The sequence below is a fragment of the Nothoprocta perdicaria genome, unplaced genomic scaffold (genome assembly GCF_003342845.1).
Source record: "Nothoprocta perdicaria isolate Ctin4 unplaced genomic scaffold, notPer1 scaffold_61, whole genome shotgun sequence".
Classification (NCBI taxonomy): Eukaryota; Metazoa; Chordata; class Aves; order Tinamiformes; family Tinamidae; genus Nothoprocta; species Nothoprocta perdicaria.
Genome location: NW_020455877.1, coordinates 2,124,807 through 2,144,532, shown reverse-complemented (window position 1 = coordinate 2,144,532; position 19,726 = coordinate 2,124,807). Strand labels below are relative to the sequence as shown.

Here is a 19,726-nt window from a genome sequence, read left to right as displayed (position 1 = left end):
GGAGAGAAGGGGAGAGGGAGAGAAGGGGAGAGGGAGAGAAGGGGAGAGGGAGAGAAGGGGAGAGGGAGAGAAGGGGAGAGGGAGAGAAGGGGAGATAGCTGGGTGAGAGTGTGTGTATGTCAGGGTACTTATTTGCCTTGTTTGGGAAGAGGGAGGGCACACTGGAGTTTTAGGGTCTGTGCATGAAGGGCTGAAATTGTTCAGTAGTTTTGACTTTGGACCTTTTTCTCTGCCTCTTTCAGTGCTATCCTTCCCATAGGCTCCTCCTCTTTTCCCTAGTAGGGAATACCTATTCCCTGTCTGGAATTTAAGATACAGATTCTGTTCCTTTTGGCCCTACAGATAAGAAATGTATTTCTTTCTTGAGCCTCACACAAAAGTGATCAGCTGGTCATGAGAGGTCTCATCTCTGTCTCGTTGACCTCACTCTGTCTGCCCTCACTGCTGAACTCGTGGTCTTGCTGCCGTCTTTCATTGCTTTTGTGGTTGTCAGACTCTTGAGTTGACCCTGTTCAGTTGGATTAGTTAATCTGACATAAAAGAGTGTTTTACTGGATAGTGTTTTGTCAACCTCATGATTTGAAATGATGAATCATGGGCTCTCATCAGGACCAAAGGAAAAAGAGTACTCAAGTAAGGAAAAGCAGAGTGTGTAGGAGCGGGCACTTGCATTTTTGTTTGGTAGGGTAGTAGGTCAGCTCATGCTCTCTCGTGTGGCATAATGTTGGATTAAGAGAGCATAAGGTAGTATAAGAGAAAGTAAAATGAAAGTGAAAAGGATAAATTTACGTAAGGACTCTTTCTCTCATACTGTATCTGCATGAATTAAATGTAACTGCTATGTTTACTGCTGAATTACAAGATCACAAATTTCAGAGCAAAACAAGAACTGGGAGATTCTTAAATATTTTAACATTGTTTTTTCTGAAAATAATTTGAAATAATTTCTATGCACGTTATAGTATGTCATATTTTATATAATGCAAAATTTATATATAATAGTCTGTGGCTTCTTTAAAGGACTTGGTCATGTGTATCTTTACTGCCAGCATTCCGAAGTATCTACTCTGCCTGTTGCCTCAGAAAACTATAGAGTAATATTATTTTATAAATATACTTACGAGTAAAAATAAATCTTGAATGTCATAAAACTAAATATTAGGAGCTAACTGTAAAGGACCTACTATTTAGTGCAGCACTATTATTATCAGTAGGAAAACAGTCTCAGATTCATGGACAAGGTTAATCTGGTCATTGCCTCCTATATTTTTTGTTCCAGAAACATTTTACATAGGCCTATTGTGAATTACTTGGAACTGAGAACTAATTTCATAAGCAAACATGGATATTTCAGAGCTCAGCAGAATAGAGTTTAACTTCTAAGTACCGGACTGCTGGAATGGTGTCCATATGTTACGTTAGGGAGGTGGTATAGATGCAAGAGTTGGAAGTCATCATCCGTAAACATCGTAGCAGACCACATGTTGTGTGGGAACTCACCATGGGCAGCCAGCTGAGAATGCTGAAAGCATGAATCCTGATTCTCATTAGGATTTATCATATAGCTTTGGGCTGCAGCGAGGTGTTGTAGCATTTGAAACTCTTGTTACAGCACTCGAACTTACTTCTTCAGAACAAAGCAAAGTTTCTTCATGAACTCAGGGTAATGAGGACAAAGTGTTTCCTTTGTATACAGTTGCTCTATGCTTCGAATTTGTGGTGACTGAATTTATTTGCCTTCCTTAGCCTAAGGTTATTCAGTTCACATCTTCCCTCTCTGAATGTGTCCTGATAGTAAAGTAAAGGCTATTCTGGGTGGAGGAGGTAATTATGGAAGACTTGAGTTCAGGGGATCGGCTGAACAGCAAGCCATTCAGGAGAGACTGGAACAAATTAGTAACTAGAGCATTCTGTTGCTTTATGGCCCCTTTCTGCTGGTGCCCAGTTTATTTTATTTGATGACGTTTTAATACATTAATAGCTCTCAAACTGACATTCCTCCCATCTTATTAATTGTTAGCTTATGGAGCCATGCCATCTCTTGGGCCTTCATATAGTCTGATAGGCCACCTACAAAAGTGGAAAAAATTAAAAACTGCTCTACTGACCTCTTATTGATAGTGAGCTGTAAAATTAATAGCTTTAGTCTACCCAATTTTGCACTGAGGCTAACAAATAGTGACAAGGCCGACCTGTATTTTTCTGCAGCTCATTGAAGTTATCTAGCGAACAGTTTGGTGTAGTGCAAATGTTATTAAGAGTCTGCAAAATGTTGTACAGACTTTTTTTTTGTTGCGCTTTAATGAGCATTAGCTTAATTTTCCTGATTCTTTAATGTCAATCCTTTTAATAACATTGTGATTTTAAAAGATAAAAGCTAGAATATAATGCCAAACAGATGATAGCTGTGAGTAGGATGAATAAATTTGTAGAAGATAACTTTATCACTGCATTTTGAAAAAAATTTTTTTTTTACTGAAACGCCACCAGATTAAACAGTTACCGTGATGTGAGTTTATTAAAAAATAAATAAATAAATAAGACTTTATTCCTGAGAACTGTTAAGGAAATAACATTTAGACAATTTAAAGTTTGAACTACATAGTAATTAAAAGTTAATCTGATTGTCTAATTTAAGTGAAATGGGAGCAAAGCAAGTGTTCTCCTATAGCACAACAATGATTATGGATTCAGTGGCTTCATTATGTAGTTCTTGATCGATAATTTAAAATCAGTGGCTTGAATTCATTGATGTCTTCAGTATTACTTAGCAAATTCTAAATTTATGACCTTCAGTGTAATAAATGCCTTTTTTTTTTTTTTTTTTTTCTTCAAGATCAGTTGTTTCACTGAAGCTAATTGGCTAACTGAAGCTACGTTCTTTAAGCACGGTTTTGAAATGGGCATACCTGAACATATCAAAAATATGGAAAACTAATTCCATGGAATGTGTAGGGTGTTTCTGATAAAACCAGTTTGCATTCTGTAATTGTAAAGAAATACACATAAAATAGTTTGGTAGACTGTAGTCTACTATAGTATTTTACTGTCCATTAGTCATAACTTTGAAAATTTTTACATGTTCTATGTTTAAGAGAAATGGATCGTCATCTGTGTATCAGCTTCCTTCTGGCTTTCTAAGAATAGGTGTGCAATAAGGTTTAAAAAAAATGGGGCATATGTCTTCTCAGAGCAGTGTTATAACTCTCTTCCTTATTGAAGGAAAACTTGAATCAGACACTTAAAAATTAGGAGAAGCCATAGTTTAGCCAAATCTGGGAATATTGTTTTTAGATTTTTTTTATCAAGAATGGCTGAGAGAAGAAAGGTTCTTCTTAGAATATCCAGGTGGTAATAGTTATTCTACATTATCACTTAGATAATTATTTTCTAATTCTTTAATCATTATGTTTCATGTCATTCTGTGTGTTTTCTTGAACATTTTTAAGAACTTAAATAGGAAATGTCAATATTCCCCTTCTAACAATAATCCTTCTAAATTTACTATCTGTGATAATATCAAGTTAGACAGTCTAGCAATTATCCCATTATGATGCTAGGTAATTACAAGTTTAAGAAATGAAAGTTGTGCAGTGCACAGTATGAGCATTCAGCAGTCCCTGAAGTCCTTTGTGAAGTTGAGATGGTAGTTTTTTATATGAAAGACTATTTTAAAGCCAAATTTGCTGTATTTTTTTTTAAAAAACCTGTAATGATGATTTTATAGTAGAATTGCTTTTAGACTGTGGGAGAGAGATGGAGATCCTGAACCACACAAGAGTTTAATACTCAGAAGGCAGTTTAACTGGCAGGTATAGCAGAGTGCAAGAAATTGTAGGATGCTCTTCAAGGCCAGCATCTGTAATTTCTTGCCCTAATTCAAGAATGAGCCTTAATCAACATAGATTGCAGGGGCCCATGTTTTTGTGCATTGGCAAATAACAGGCATGCAGAGCTATTTCGAAATTGATTCTGTTTTGTCATGAAGATGGTTATGGGAAGTATGTCTAACTTCAAGGGAAGGTTGAAACAAGCTGCTTGTCCAGCTGTGTTGTGCTTTCATGTGAAGTGTAGGGAACAATAGTGCTTTGTATCATTGAGACAGGATTGTATAATCCAACTATATCCAAATTATTACATTGGAACCTAGCTATGCACCATATCCTTCTTCTCATGGTGGGGTGGTGGGAGGGCAGGACTGAGAAAGGAGCACAGCAGTTTTGGATGATCAAAGGACCTGCATTCCAGGCCCTCTGCAACAAGCCCTGCACTATAGAGATGATTTCTGATGGTCAGCCATACTGAGTAATAGGATTGCCCAATGTATTATGAAATGTGGATTGAACACCACATTTATGTAACTCATTTAGCTGGATCTAACTGATAAGTCTTGCAACTTATATTGATGCTGCACCAGAAAACATTCACATCAGCCCAGTCTTTAAATATGTGCTTAACTTTGCAGCCTTGTGGTTAAGGTTGTGGACTGGGACCTGAAGAGCTGGGTTCAGTTCCTGCTCTAGTACAGTCATCCAGTGGGATACAGGGTAAGTCACTTAGGCCCCAATTTTTTTTTTTTTTTTTTTTTTTTTTTTTTTTTTGATATTTAGGCTTTTTTTTCTGCTCACCTAACTGTCTAACTAAGATATCTCAGGTTTCACTGCAGTAGTGACATAGTACTTAAAAAACTATGTATTGTTGGTTTTCAGTGAATTGTAGCACCAACCTTTTGAAAATACTGTTGTCTGTGCTTCTATAACTCATTTGCAGTGTGAGTTAATAGTATGTTTCTGTCTCAGAAATTTTGAGAGAATGAAGACAAAAAAATCAAGGGTAGTTAGTAGTACTATTTTGTTAAGACTTGTATATTCCTAAGACAGATAGTCCCACTCATTTTGCAATCTTATTGTTACTCTTTTTATCAAAGTAATCTTTCCCTGCATTTGTTTCTCTGCTGCCTCTCCTCTCGTAGTAGAAAGCAAGTCCTTTGCAGTCTTTTCATTATGTGCACATACAAGATCAGCCACAAGAGAGCCCAAAAGCATTGATTGGGGATGTATTTACTACCACAATATGAATCATAATTATAATCATGTACTTAGGTAGGGAGTAAATGATGCGCTGAAGCGGGTAGATAGAACGTGCTGTTTGCCTCTCTGAGATAGCATTTTAACCTCTGAAACAGTAGGTTGTTCAGAACTTGGCATAGTTCTTGAAGAAATGCTGCTCAGGCGTAGTTATTGCATATCTCATGGTCATATAACGAAAATAAAATACAAGCAGCTGTTTCACTGCTAACAATAGTTTATGGACTGTGGAGTAAATAAGATCAAGAGATTTTTGCACTAGTCCATCAACAGATTTTTATGTAGCTTTTCTTTCCTCTTCTTAATTTTCTTAGAGAACTATGACTTTAATTACTGCATGCTTAGGATCTCTTTCAGGTCTTTATACAGGAGATGATGGTGAGGTTATTTGTGTTTCATGAAGAGTTGAATAGCAAATGGACCAACATAAGAGCTGATGGTACCAGGAAGATAGCTTTAGAACGGGCTGTCTTCTCTAAAATAATGCCTACAACATGAGATATTCCACTTATTAGGGCTACAAATTACAGTGTATTTTGACACACTGCTGAAAAAGCGCTAGAAAGTTGGTGTTGGATGAAGAAACAAAATAGGACTTAATTGGAGTTGAGGCTGTTAGTCCCAAACAGGTTTTTGAGCTTTGCTCAGCCTCTCTTTACTAACAAAAATAAATAAACCCATAATACAACTCAGTAGTTATCTCTCTGGATCCAAGATTCTGAGGTCGACAGAGCTTTATGCTGCAGCCTGCTCAGACATGCTGCAGTCTGACTCTCAGGTGCTTTTTCTTTAGCCTGACAGTGGTTGTGAACACGAGTCCTAAGCTCTGTGAGTTAAGTCACCAGGACAGGTGCTATTCTTTGTGGCAGTAAGAGCTAGGCATTTGAAAATGAGGTGCCACAGTGCTCATTATTGAATTATTATTAAATTAATTATTAAATATTTTGTTAGTTTTTGTCTTAAATACTGTCCAAATTTACTTCCTTGGATTAACACCTTGGAAAGAAGAATTGCTTTATATAGATATAGATATGTCTGGAGATGAAAAAACAGCTTGGTTTTCAAACAGAAAATTTTACTTTAGTTTGTAGTACCTCAGGTAAACGATCTGGAACTATGATACTCCATTTTCACCTCTTGTCTCTATTTCTATCTGTAGAGATGGGCTGATACAGATTTCTTATTTAGCTGAAGCGAATCACTGTTGTATGCATTGTGAAATTTCATTATGGAGCATTTGAGATATCTGGAGAAGTAAACAGTATGGTTTTCATGTGCTAAGATTGGATGAAATACAAGATGTATCACACATGCTGTGCTATTCTTTACGTATTCATTGTTACTACTCTATTAAAATTTAAGGTGTAAAATTTTAAAGAAATGTTGATTAAGCTCCTGATAAAATCACTAGAAGGTTCGATTGTATGCCTGAAATTTGACATAAACATCTGTGTCACATAGAGATTTACTTTGTGTAAAGTTTGTTTCAAACTGTTACAGAGTTTAGCAGTGTATCATCTCAAAGTTTCCTAGATTTTAAAATATACAGAGCCATAATTCAAATAAAATTACTATTGCACATGACGAAAAAAGTTTTGAAATAAATGACACTTTTTCCAACTTGAAGGTGTTAGATGATTTCCCATTTGTTATGTCTAACTGACTCTTTGGCCAGTGACAGGACAAGAGGAAATGGGTGCAAACTGCAGCACAGGAAGTTCCATCTCCATGTGAGGAGGAACTTCTTGGCTATGAGAGTGAGAGAGCCCTGGAACAGGCTGCCCGGGGAGGTTGTGGAGTCTCCTTCTCTGGAGGTTTCAAAACCTGCCTGGATACCACCCTGTGCCCCGTGCTCTGGGTTTCCCTGCTTGAGCAGGAAGATTGGACTAGATGATCTCTAGAGGTCCCTACCAACCTTAAACATTCTGTGATTCTGTAATTCTTCTTACACCTCCTCTGATTTATATATATATTTTTTCCTTTTGTAGGTGCATATCTTGTGCCATACTTAGTTTTGTTACTGGTAATAGGGATTCCACTCTTTTTCTTGGAGCTTTCTGTGGGGCAAAGAATCCGACGAGGGAGTATTGGTGTGTGGAATTATATCAGCCCCAAGCTTGGAGGAATTGGATTTGCAAGCTGTGTAGTAAGTTTTTAACCTAGATTGTGTTATTTGTCTTCCAGTCAGTGGAATTTCAACTTTCTATTTTGCTGTTAGAAAAAGGAGATTGATTGGAAGCTGGGATTCATGGTCAATTACGATTTTTTTAGGAAGATTTTAATAATCGTATAATCAGAATAATCTTATATGGATGCATTTATAAAACTTAATCTGTTACTCTGTGATTCTTTGAAGGTAGGAACTAGGAAATAGATTAGTCTTCAGGGAAGAAAGAAGCCTATAAAAAGTGATTACATGTTACTGGATATTTACAGGGGTAAAAAAAAAGAGATTTAAGAAAAGGACAAGTATGTTAAGAGGGGCAAGCCATTAATTTGAGTAAGCAGAAATATGCAGAATTAAATGCATTTTTTTCTTTTAATTTACAAATGCAATTAACATATAACTTTTTGATATGTCTTTTTTTACAGGTGTGTTTCTTCGTTGCCCTGTACTACAATGTCATTATTGGATGGAGTCTGTTTTACTTTTCTCAGTCCTTTCAGCATCCATTACCATGGGACCAATGCCCTTTGGTTAAAAATGCATCTCACACCTGTAAGTCTATAACATATAAAAATCATCCAGGGACAAACATGATGACATTAAGGAAAAGATAGTCTTTTTGTTGAATTTTACTGGCTTTGCGTCGTGGTTTATTCAGGAAAATATATATCAAAAATTTGCTTTTGCATTTGACTCTTTTTCCAGCTGATATTTATAAATAACATAACTGAAGAGAATTGAAGACATTTTCATTCTTCCAATTGCTTTGTTTTACAGAATCGACTAATGTGTTCTATAGTGAGTTACCCTTTGAATTCTCTATTGTCATTTAGGAATAATAATTTTTTTCACTTAAAGTAGATATTACATTATGATATGCAGAATACTACAATAAATAAACTTAATCTGAAATAAATACACTGAGTTTGGAAAGGAACATCACTGTTAAAATTATTTTTGAAATTAACTGAACTAGGTGAGTATTATTACTTTAGTGGGTTGCAGGAAAAAAGTTAAAAGAATTTCTCATTGTATTTTTCTGATTTTAAAACTCTTTTGCTGTTTACTCAGTGAAAACAAATGTGAAAGAGACTGTTCCTGTATTGTACTTCCTGGCAACAAAGTCAAGAGATGTTGTAATCCTAACAAAGTAGAAAAGAAAAAACTGTAGACATCAGTGCTAAAAATCATGATAAAACATTTGTTTGCTTTTAAGCGAATAGAAATTACAGAATACATAGTTTGATTGTAGTTATAATAAGATGGCCTTGTATGGGCATACTGTGCAACAGTTTTAAAAGTTTAATGTATGTGTGTAGGATCCCTTTTTCACTTTGTCTTAAAGTTTTGGTATTTTTGTGTTATTATTTCAACATTTGTAAAAGCCTGTTGATTTGAGTGTCATATCAAAGCAGATACATTTGAGATTCTTTAATATTTTTATTTCAAAATCAATATAATTCAACCTTCAGAGTGGTAGTTTTCATACTATGTAGTTTCCATATGTAGGAAATTTCACCTTGTGCAATGAATACATCTCTTCCTATCTAGGTCTGTCTGCTAACTAGTACTGTAATAAGGACTAAATTCTGGTTAGGACTTAGATTAACCATCTGCAGAAGAATATCCTAGAAGAATGTTTTAAAAAGATGTGTAAAGAAATTTCCACTGCTAGCAGTCACTACTTCACTTATATAATATCTTCAAGTCTTTGTGGATCTTTGGGGATTTTGGTCCTAAGTAAATATTGATCCTGTAGTTGTGTACAGTGAGGAATGACAAAACATTGTGAAATGCTGGAAAAATATTTTTGCACTGGACCCATTCTTGATTTACTAACATTTCTTGACAGTTGTGGAGCCAGAGTGTGAAAAAAGTTCTGCAACCACTTACTACTGGTACAGAGAAGCCCTGAATATTTCCAGCTCTCTCTCAGAGAGTGGAGGTTTAAATTGGAAGATGACTATCTGCTTGCTGGCTGCCTGGGTTATGGTATGCCTAGCTATGATCAAAGGCATTCAGTCTTCAGGCAAGGTGAGTATACTATTTGCCTAAATGACAGTGTTTTATTTTGAAACATTTAAGATCTACTTCACTGCATTTTTGTTCACCACACCCTCTCCCTACCCTCCCTTGAAATCTGCAGGAGCAGTCAAGAAGCTCTGACTCACGCAGGTATTTGTATAATCACAAGTAGGAGAATATTAGTAGTTAAGCATTAAAACTGTAAATTAAACTCAGGAGCGGACTTAAAAAAAAAAAAAAAATCTACTTTCATTTAACATAACTGTTTCAAATAACTGCACCTCAGCTTTGTTGCACTGTTGATACAGCATGTGTCTGTATGCTGCTGAATGTCAAACTAAGAAATTAAATCTCCAGATATATCCATACTTTCAATCTGGCTGTAAAAGACATGCATTGGAATTCCATAAATAGTCCTCAGAGTGCCCTAGGGTTTAGCTTTTTTGTTGTTACAGTCATTGGTCTCCATGCATCTCTAACACTTTCTAGTAATCACAGCTTCTTTTCAGGGTTCTGGAGTGTTCTTTTGACTATCCCTTTTCATCCGAGTACATCACTTTGTTTTCATTCTCTTAGATGTGGTCAGCTAGATTTGTTAGCAATGTTAGTTTCATTGGGTTTTGCAAAATGAAATGAGAATTAATCTATTTTTTTGCTATTTACAGAATACTTTATTATCAGTATTTTTTTTTAAGAGGAAGAGATGATAGGAAATTTCTGTAGCTTCTTTAGTGTATTTCCACTAGAGAAATATCTGTCAGAAGTTGAATGACAGAATCATTTTACTGTAATTTCAAAGCATGGAATAAATTTACTATTCAAGAAATGATGGAGAGTGAAATATCACATTTCATTACTAAATTTTCTTTTTCTGGATATATTAGATAAAATCAGTAACTGTGCCAGAAAGATATTCAAATAAATATGAATATTAAGGTGATACAAAAGCCTTGAGGTGACCCCGAATGCATGAATGCAATAGTAAAAGCAGACTTTTCAGCATGAAAAACTGGACAGTATTGCATTTTAGGACTTTGAAGACAGGACTTTGCATTTTTTTACCTGACAGTTAAAGCAATATTGCTAGTATTTTTTTTTTTAGTCTCTTTTTTTGAGAGCATATAATTATCAGTTCAGTCGTATAGCCAAAAGATATTGACTAGAATATAAAACTACTAAAAATGAGGGCCACGGATGTCATGTTCAATATCTTTTTAATGTTTTTCAGATCATGTATTTTAGTTCCCTTTTTCCTTATGTGGTGCTTTTGTGCTTTCTGATCAGAGGACTGCTCCTCAATGGATCAGTGGATGGAATTCGTCACATGTTCACACCTAAGGTATGTACTTAATTTCTGTCTGCAATATATTTAAAGTTTCAGTGGCAACTTGACTGTTTATAAAGTCTCTCAATTGAGCCTACTACCTTCATAGAAGATCCTGCTTGTCAATTTTCAAAATGGCTCTAGACTTCAGTGGCACAATATCAATATCAAGTCCTAAGGTCCAGAGGCTCAATATTCAAGGCTCAGTGTTGAGATACATCCTTTAGGTGGCAAGTTCCCAGAGTTACAGGTCTTCACAAAATTAAGCACTTACAGTACTTAGGATGTGTAGCAAGCTCCATGGCCAGTACTGAAGAGAGGAGTGAATCTTTAATCTTGCCACTCCCTAGAATTTAGATGCCTAGTTCTGGGATGTCACAGTGAAATGTCATACAATGAACGCTTTCCTTGATCTACATGGTGAATTTGTCCCTTTTAAAAAGATTGTTCATTCTTTTAGAAGTAAGTGCTTCTTGCATAGTAGTCCAGAAACATAGGAGGCCTAGCACTCTGCTCATCTTGTGAAAGTGGAGTAAGTACTCAGCAGTCAGCTTTCCTTACTGTGCTCCATATGGCTGTCACACCAAGATAGCAGCAGTTCTAAGCATATGTTTTTACCATCTACAATTTTGCTGGTGATGTCGTACATAACAGTAGGTTTTACTACTGTAAGGGTGAGAAGGGATGCTAGTAATCATTGGTGAGCCTGAATGTCTGAGTTATGTTCACACTCCATTGAAATACTTTTTACTATATCCATTCTATAGGAACAGTGTGGTTAAGTAGTCAGAGCTGTAGTACCTGCTTGCTCAGGTATGCGTAATTTTGCTTCCACTAAGTCAGTTAGACAGCACAGTTCACCAGAAACAGTAGTGATGCACAAAAAGAAAGCTAAACAATAATGTAATTTCAATCAGTGCACACAGAGGCTACTGACAGATGGCAGAAACATTGTCAGGTGTTTTGATTCTAGCTATTTTGAGTCTGTGGAGAACTATCACTCTGTGAAACTGACCTGCATTAATTTCTTTCATTGCAATAAATGTATGCAAGTGCGCATACATGAGCGTGAGCACTGCGCTTGTTCATATTACTCTTCAGAATCGTGGTTCTGCAGGAACTCATAGGCTGTTCAGGCAAATTTGGGGAAGTCTGCGAAACAGAAATATCATGTTAATTGACAAAGATGATGTCTCTTGCAGAGATGGAATACAGACCTCTTGAAATTATACTTTAGTTCCTCAACCACAGTGTTATCATTTAATTGTGAGAATACCAGTAGATACTGAGAGAAAGTAAATATTAAAATTTAAAAAAATTAAAAAAGTGCTGAGGTCTTAGTATTAAAGGGAATATTTAATATTCCAAGACCTCAGTACTTAATGTTTAAACTTTTATGAGATAGACTTGAAGTAAGTTACATCTAATAACTTAATAGCCCAATTGTTTAAAATGTGCAGATAAAAAATATCAAAAGAAAGACCATTTTTAGTTTCTTCTACTGGTTCCAGGTGTGAATTGGAGCTGTGGTTTAAATTTGAGCTTAGGAAACCTGTTTATCACATACAGTATATGTGAATATAAACCTTATATATTTATATATGTCTATATATATATTTATATAATCTCTGATCATTTCTGTATTTGAACACTGCAGTCCCACTAACTGGGACTGTAGATCCATATGAAGCATTCTTTCTACTTGTAGGAATTCAGGTGCTGTTTCCATTCTCTCCATTCTGCTGGCAGTTTACTTAGGCAATAGGTTGCAAAGTGGATTGCTAAACTGATCCAGGTTGAAAATAACCCAGATACAGGAGAAAAGTCTATTCAGCTTAGATCGTTTCAGCAAACCAGATGACAACACACTCCCACAAAACAGCTGTGTCAGCACAGCAGAGAAACGTTACATATTGGTGCAGGTGTGACAGCATAGTGCTGGTGAAGAAGGGGTGGTTGTCACAGTTTAACATGGTTGATGAAGAAAGCAGAAATGCAGAATGTTAGACTCACTGAAATACTGAAAGGAATGTATATCAAAATCCCACTGAAGTCAACAACTATGAAGAAAATACAAGAATATATGAAGCTAGTTCTATACCTAGCCCTCAAAATCTCATAGTAAATGTCTTAATTAAATAGAAAAATTGCATTTTGAAAATTCAGGCAAGGTGTATCTGGAGAAGTAATATCTTTCATTAGGCCAAATAATACATTGAAGATATTTAAAGCATCTAAAGTTTTGGTAAAGTTAAAAATATGCCTCTATCACCCTCTAGTGAAAAACAAAAAGCATAGCTTTGTGATACTGCTACCCTAGCTAAGGGAAATTTTCTCCTCTGATGAAGGCAGTCAGTCATTTGGTTAGTGTCTCTAGGCTGATGCTTTTTGGTTTACAGTTTTTGATAAAGCTAGTTTTTTTTTTTTTTTTTTTTTAAAGGATCATATTACCAGAAGTTAGGTCTGTTACTGTTATTTAAGAGAAGGCTCTGAATCAACTTGAAAAAAACCTAATGTTTAAATTTTATGTGCACTTCTTTTTGGGGAGTAAACTAACTAGAAAGATCTGATATAAGCAAAAGATGACCTTTGACTTTAACAAAGAATTTTCTTAAAATGTGGTCATCTGAAGGGGAAATGCATATAGAAATAATTGTTCAGGTTCAATACAAACCTTTGCTGTCTCTCAAATACATGATCAAGTAGCTCAGGATAAATTCAAGGCATTTTGCTTGACAGACCTTTGATTCATAGATTCAATACTGGTGGCAAGGGCAGTGTTTATATGTTGTATTTTGCTTTTCATGTAATAGAATTCTCTGTAAGTATGTATATTTGATGTTTAGTTTAAAAAAAAATTGAAACTATTTAAAATGAACTTTAGAAGAGTATTCATCATCCTTAAAATAAATCTTAATTCTTACACTGGTCTAACTATATATTGTAAAAAAAAAAAAAAAATAAAAAATAAAGAAGTGACATGTTGTCTTTAACTTTTTGGTATTACTAGCTGTTAGTTCCATTATCATACAGGTTCAATAATGTCTCATTGTGGAGACATACTGTAAAGTAAATTTCTCTTTAAGGATCATATTGCATAAAGTCAGTGAAAATCCTGGGCCATGAGTTCACACAACTTTAGGTCTCACATTCTGCTTTATTGTAATAAAAATGCTTTTATAGTGAAGTATTAGCATTTTGTTATGTAGGTTGTCTCCTGTTATTTTCTGTTGTTTTTTTTCATATAATAGAAATGCATTTTATAGCTGACATATATTGTATCTAATTTCAAACAGCTTGAAATAATGCTGGAGCCCAAGGTCTGGAGAGAAGCTGCTACTCAGGTGTTCTTTGCCTTAGGGCTTGGATTTGGTGGAGTCATTGCCTTTTCAAGCTACAACAAGAGAGACAACAACTGCCATTTTGATGCTGTACTGGTGTCCTTCATCAATTTTTTCACTTCTGTGCTGGCAACTTTGGTGGTGTTTGCTGTTCTGGGCTTCAAAGCCAATATCATAAATGAAAAATGTGTTATCCAGTATGAATATCCCTTTCTTTTTCTTTTTTATGGTATATTTCATTTAAGAATTCACACAGGTGATCCACTTTGATTTCTCTATTTTATTGTGTTTTACAGAAATTCGGAGAAGATTTTAAAACTTTTGAAAGCAGGCAATCTTAGCCAGGACATTATCCCACATCATATCAATTTCTCAAGCATTACGGCAGAAGATTATAATTTAGTTTATGACATTATTCAGAAAGTTAAAGAAGAAGAGTTTGATTCTCTTGGTCTGAAATCTTGTCAAATTGAAGATGAACTTAACAAGGTGAGATCATAACATTGTTGCTGAAAAGATGATATATGTTTACAGTACTATTTTTAGAAAAGTTGAGCACAGTTATTTTGCAGACACTAAACTGGAGATGTAAATATTCAGCATCTCAAACTATGATATCTTCAAATTTTAAGATACAGTTTTTAAATATAAATGCTACTTGATTAGAAAGTAAAAGAAAGATATTTCTTTTTAGCTAATTCTTTAATTATCATTGTCCTGCTCTAAAATCATCACAGTAAGCCTGGTTACATCTGTGAGATTTTCTGTTTTAAGGAAATAACCTCTATTTATTTGCATCAGCTTCTGAAAAGAAAACACCATTCAGTTCACCAAAAATTCTATACTATCCTGACAACTTTAATCTGAAACAAGTATAAAAACAGAGTCCTTCACATATTCAGTGGAGACAAAAGACTGTGTTTTATAGCAATTCACTGATAATTTTGTATGTTGTTAATATCAGTCACTTAATGATTCTTGGCCAAATCAATCATTTCAGTAAATAATATAAAGAAATATGGGAAATTTAGTTGTTATTCTTTCTTCTGCCATTCTACCTTCAAAAAAAAAAAAAAGAATAGCATTATATGAACATGGAGTCAGACTTTTGCATGCAAACTTAGAAAAACAAACAAACAAATCAAAACTTCTGGTCATTAATTAGAATATGTGGATTTTGTCTCACTGACAGGCTGTTCAAGGGACTGGTTTAGCTTTTATTGCATTTACAGAAGCAATGACCCACTTCCCTGCTTCTCCCTTCTGGTCTGTTATGTTCTTCCTCATGTTGGTAAATCTGGGGCTTGGAAGCATGTTTGGAACTATTGAAGGCATCATCACACCAATTGTTGATACCTTCAAAGTCAGGAAAGAAATTCTTACAGGTGAGCTTCACAAATTTTGTTTTCTTGCTAGTACAGTAGAGGAAGAAGGCTGTAATTACAGCTAAGAATGCCGTGGAAATTATGATTTTTTTTGATATATGTATTGACATACAATATAGCTATAATCAGTATATTCCAAACTGTACTTCCAGGCATGTGCGTGTTGGTATGTCCGGGTAAAACTATTTTCTGAATGGTACAAAAGGAAGAGTATCCTAAAACTTAAATTTTATTACAGCATTCCTTTGTAAGTTTCTGTAGGTTCAGTCCTTCTAGCTCTTCCAAAATATTCTCTATTCCAACCTGTGCCACAGGCCAAAAACATAAAGATCTGAAAACAAAAGAAGAGAATGAAAGTATGTTATCTTTTACTCCAGATTGTTCTACGAAAGTTCAAGTGAAAATGTTCACGTGTTTAAAGTCAGTATGCTCACGGTCTAGAGAAATAGACGTTTTTCACCCAAACATTGAAAGAGGCTTGAACAAGATGTCTTAAACTTCCAATTTAACTCAGATGATCTTGTAGAGTTTCTGTCTTTTAAAAAAGGAAAACAGCGTAAATTGTTAAATTTAAAATTCTGAAAATCTGAAGAAGGGACTTAATATATAATGGGACGATTATGATATCAATATCTGTGACAAAATAGGTGAAAATTAGACTTAACTGTTTCAAAATTAGCCAATTCTATAAAGAAAGTATCTTTGTCATTTAGAAAAACACGTTTACCAAGAGTTAGCAACTGATACCACAGAGCACTGCATTTAGCAGAAATCATATTTTTTTTTTATTTTGCTAGATCTAAGAATTAAATTCTTCATGGAGATTAGTCTGATTTTTTGGGGGGGGGTCCTAAACTTTTGAGCAGGATGAGACTATGGACTTTTTAAAATCATCTCTTAAATTCCTGTTGAATAGACATACGACATTTAAGAAATCAGGTATTTGCCCTAAATATATATGCAAATAACATTGCCTTGGAGATACATTTTTGACATGAAGATAAAATTGCATTTTATTGTAAGTCATTGTTAGAGAGTTCGACAAAAGCACATGAAATAAAGGAATCTTTGAGAACTTTTTTAGGGGATATTTTGGTATTTTTGTGAGTGTTATGCATGCACGGTTTTTCTACTTAAGTTAGCTGCACTCAAAGGATTACAATATAATGTAGTTTCTATAATTAATTTATAAAACTGGAATGCCTGGGTTAAAACTCACGCAGCAACAGTGTGATTTAACAAGGATTATACCTGCAGTAGTGTTTGTATGGAGGAGCAACAAATCTTCAGTTTTTACAGAAAGGTGAATACCTTTGCAAATGACAGCAGTATGGTTCCAGTTCAGTCCCTGTTGAACTGTGAGGAACCAATTCACATGCCTAAGGTCATTTTGTGCTCAAGTATTTCCAAATTGGAGTCTGCATGTGTGTGCTGAGTTACAAACAGCATGCCAAACAAAGCTGTAGTTTACGGCAAGATGCACATTTTTTGGACACAATGGTAGGACAAGATGGGAGAACATAAGAATACAAGATAATCTATATTGCATATACACATTTTTTGTCTTAGACTTTTCTCACAGCAAATAATAATAAAAATACATTTTTACTCAGACTCATGTTGTAAAGATTCTGTCTGTAGTCTTTTTATCAGCTTGGGTGAGGAATTTATATCAATTTATACTGATCTCTAATTTTAAGCTTCTATTCTCTGACAATCAGTATTAAATAATAGATACTGCAAGGTTGAAAAAGCAGTGGTTTTATATCACTTAATTTACCAATTTTCCTTATTTTTAACCTTATATTCATGTTAATGAGAAATAATTTAATGATAAATGATAATCACAGGATCCTGTGATTATCATAGCTTCCTTATTATGCAGTTCCAGTAATTACTTCTATTTGTGTGACTTGTTTGATAGGTAGGGAATATGTAGGGTTCCTAATATTCTCAAAATTGAGATTAGAAAAAGGGAAAATGGTAACAATTTGAATATATAAAATGCTATATTAAAATGTGTATTTCCTGGTTCTCTATGGAATATTTATGTCCTTTATTCCAGTCATCTGCTGCTCGTTAGCATTTTTTATTGGCCTCATCTTTGTACAGCGCTCTGGAAATTATTTTGTCACAATGTTTGATGATTACTCAGCTACATTGCCTCTACTTATTGTGGTCATCCTGGAGAATATTGCAATTACCCGAATATATGGAATAGACAAGTAAGTGAAGGAAATTAATTTCCTTGTCTATATCAACAATATTCATTACAATAGTTATTACTATTCCAGTTATATACTATGAACTATTTGCTATGTCCGCATAGAGATAGGAAGGATATTCCTAACCCTAAATAGAGAAGGAAGAAAAGGAAAAACAAGGTGAAAGCACTGGGAATTAAGGATGAAAACAGGAATTTACATTGATAGTTGTTCCTTGCTGGTATATGTAAATGTGAAGATCTTGTTGTTGGTATGGTAAAGGACTCAAAATGAGTCAGCCTGGACTTGAATTAATTCTGGTTTAGAAACAAATTTGGATAAGTAAGGACTAATTCCCATTTCTGCTACATGTATAATCCTGTAGTTGAGCATACAGACATGAAAGTACCAGGTGAAAAACAGATGCAGTAAATGACCTGAACATTGATTTAGTATTGTCCAAACAGGGTGAGTTCCACTGTGAAAGGAGGCAGATGTGCAGAAATTGTCAGCTGCCTTTCAGTAAAGTTGGTTAGGGTATCTTAAATGCTTCAATTCTTGAATTAGGGTTCATTTTATTCATGTCTTCAAAAGGCTTTCTGACAATATAATAATAATTAGTAGCTATGTTTCTCATACTTAGTGACCATCTCAGCCTTCCTCTGCAACAGTTCTAAGAACTATTCCTAGTTGTCTAAGATTTCTTCAGAATATCCTCCTTCAGACACCCAGCATTTTTCTTTGCAAAAACGATCAGAGTCAGCAACTTAGGGTTGTCTTTAATTGTTGTAACACCAGAGACTCAAACTCAGAGGTTAAGGTCCAGTTATATTACATCGTCTTAGACATAATATCCGTGAACATATAGAAAAAACATTGCATCCAAAGGGATTACAACCAAAGGACAGAGGCAGTACATGCATGTAGACAGTTAAGGAAGCAACAAGTAGAAGATCCTGGTTAGCTTGATGATTACAGGTTTTGTAAAGCAGCTGCTATCTAATTACATGTAGACTTTACAGAAAACAAAAGGTTTGTTGAAATACAACTGGAGGAATTTACGGGTGAGGGATGATAGTTCTGAAGACAACTTTCTGAAAATATAGAAAGAGGAAGGTAAAAACTTGAATCAGCAAAGCTAAATGTGATAAGTAGCTTATAAAACATGTTAAGTTTTTACTTACATGGACAGACGGATGATGAAAGATCTTGAAAGGACGCATAACAGATTTATGTTTAATTGGATGAAGGACTGGAGACTTCAGAAAGAAAAGGCCATCTACAGAGGGCACAAGGCATTTGTAAATTCACTTTCTTTTTAACAGTGCTTATCAATGCAAAGAAAGCAATGTAAGCAAAGGACAGGACAGTCCAAACTACTCAGTTAAATTATTTTTGAGCTTTTATGTGACAGTAACTTCACACGTGTGACTGCTTTCAATGCACATTTGTTGCTATGGGAGCTTTTTTAAAGTTGCATTTCAAGAGGCAATGGAAATACAAGGAAGTTCAACAGAATCAGTGCTTTGTATGCACACCCTCAAAGAATTAGCTCTAAAAATAGACTCTGTTTTTCTACTGGTTCTGGAACCTGTGTATGTTGCTGTCAAGAATTACAAAAATAAGGAGTTTGTTCAGAACATAAATTGCAGTTTTGAAGCACAAGGAGGCAGATTTAAGACTTCACAAAGTTTTATTTCAGCAGCTTATATAATGCGAGCCATAGCTTATATGTAATGTAATGTTATTTTTTACGGAGCAGCACACATATGGGTTCAGAATTAATTTAGCAGAATCTGTAAGATGTGCTTTTTCTATGTGCACTCAAAAGTGATGACATATGCCTCGGTAAATAGCTCAATAGACAGTATAAGAAGATGTAAAAAATAATCTATAAAAAGAAAGGTGAATTTAAACATCTTTCCAGCATGCCCACACACTAAATTTGATCCCAGGCATGTTCCCATCGGGCCTTCTTCTGAGAAAATGAGGGGAACTGCTGTCAACAAGACCTGAATATCCCCTCTGGACCCTTACCTGAGCTTTCTTTCATCTTTTTAATGTTCATGTTGCCAGCAAGGACAAAGTGTGAGAGAATTGTTTTGACTACTGCTTGGCTTGGCCTATCTCAGAAACAAGCGGTGTCTCCCTTTTTTTGCATATTTGCACAAGAACAAGGAGAACAGAAACACA

General features: G+C 34.9%; 1 protein-coding gene across 2 annotated transcripts in view; it reads left to right on the top strand.

Annotated features, from left to right (window-relative positions):
- The window catches only part of SLC6A15 (solute carrier family 6 member 15), a 37,139-nt gene that overhangs the window by 13,741 nt on the left and 3,672 nt on the right, over positions 1-19,726 (top strand). For both annotated transcript variants that reach the window (XM_026049718.1, XM_026049719.1), the window contains exons 4-11: positions 7,076-7,233; positions 7,680-7,806; positions 9,107-9,288; positions 10,508-10,618; positions 13,900-14,141; positions 14,241-14,433; positions 15,137-15,329; positions 17,395-17,554. In XM_026049718.1, the coding sequence (XP_025905503.1) occupies positions 7,076-7,233; positions 7,680-7,806; positions 9,107-9,288; positions 10,508-10,618; positions 13,900-14,141; positions 14,241-14,433; positions 15,137-15,329; positions 17,395-17,554 (1,366 nt within the window). The remainder of the gene's footprint in view (positions 1-7,075; positions 7,234-7,679; positions 7,807-9,106; positions 9,289-10,507; positions 10,619-13,899; positions 14,142-14,240; positions 14,434-15,136; positions 15,330-17,394; positions 17,555-19,726) is intronic.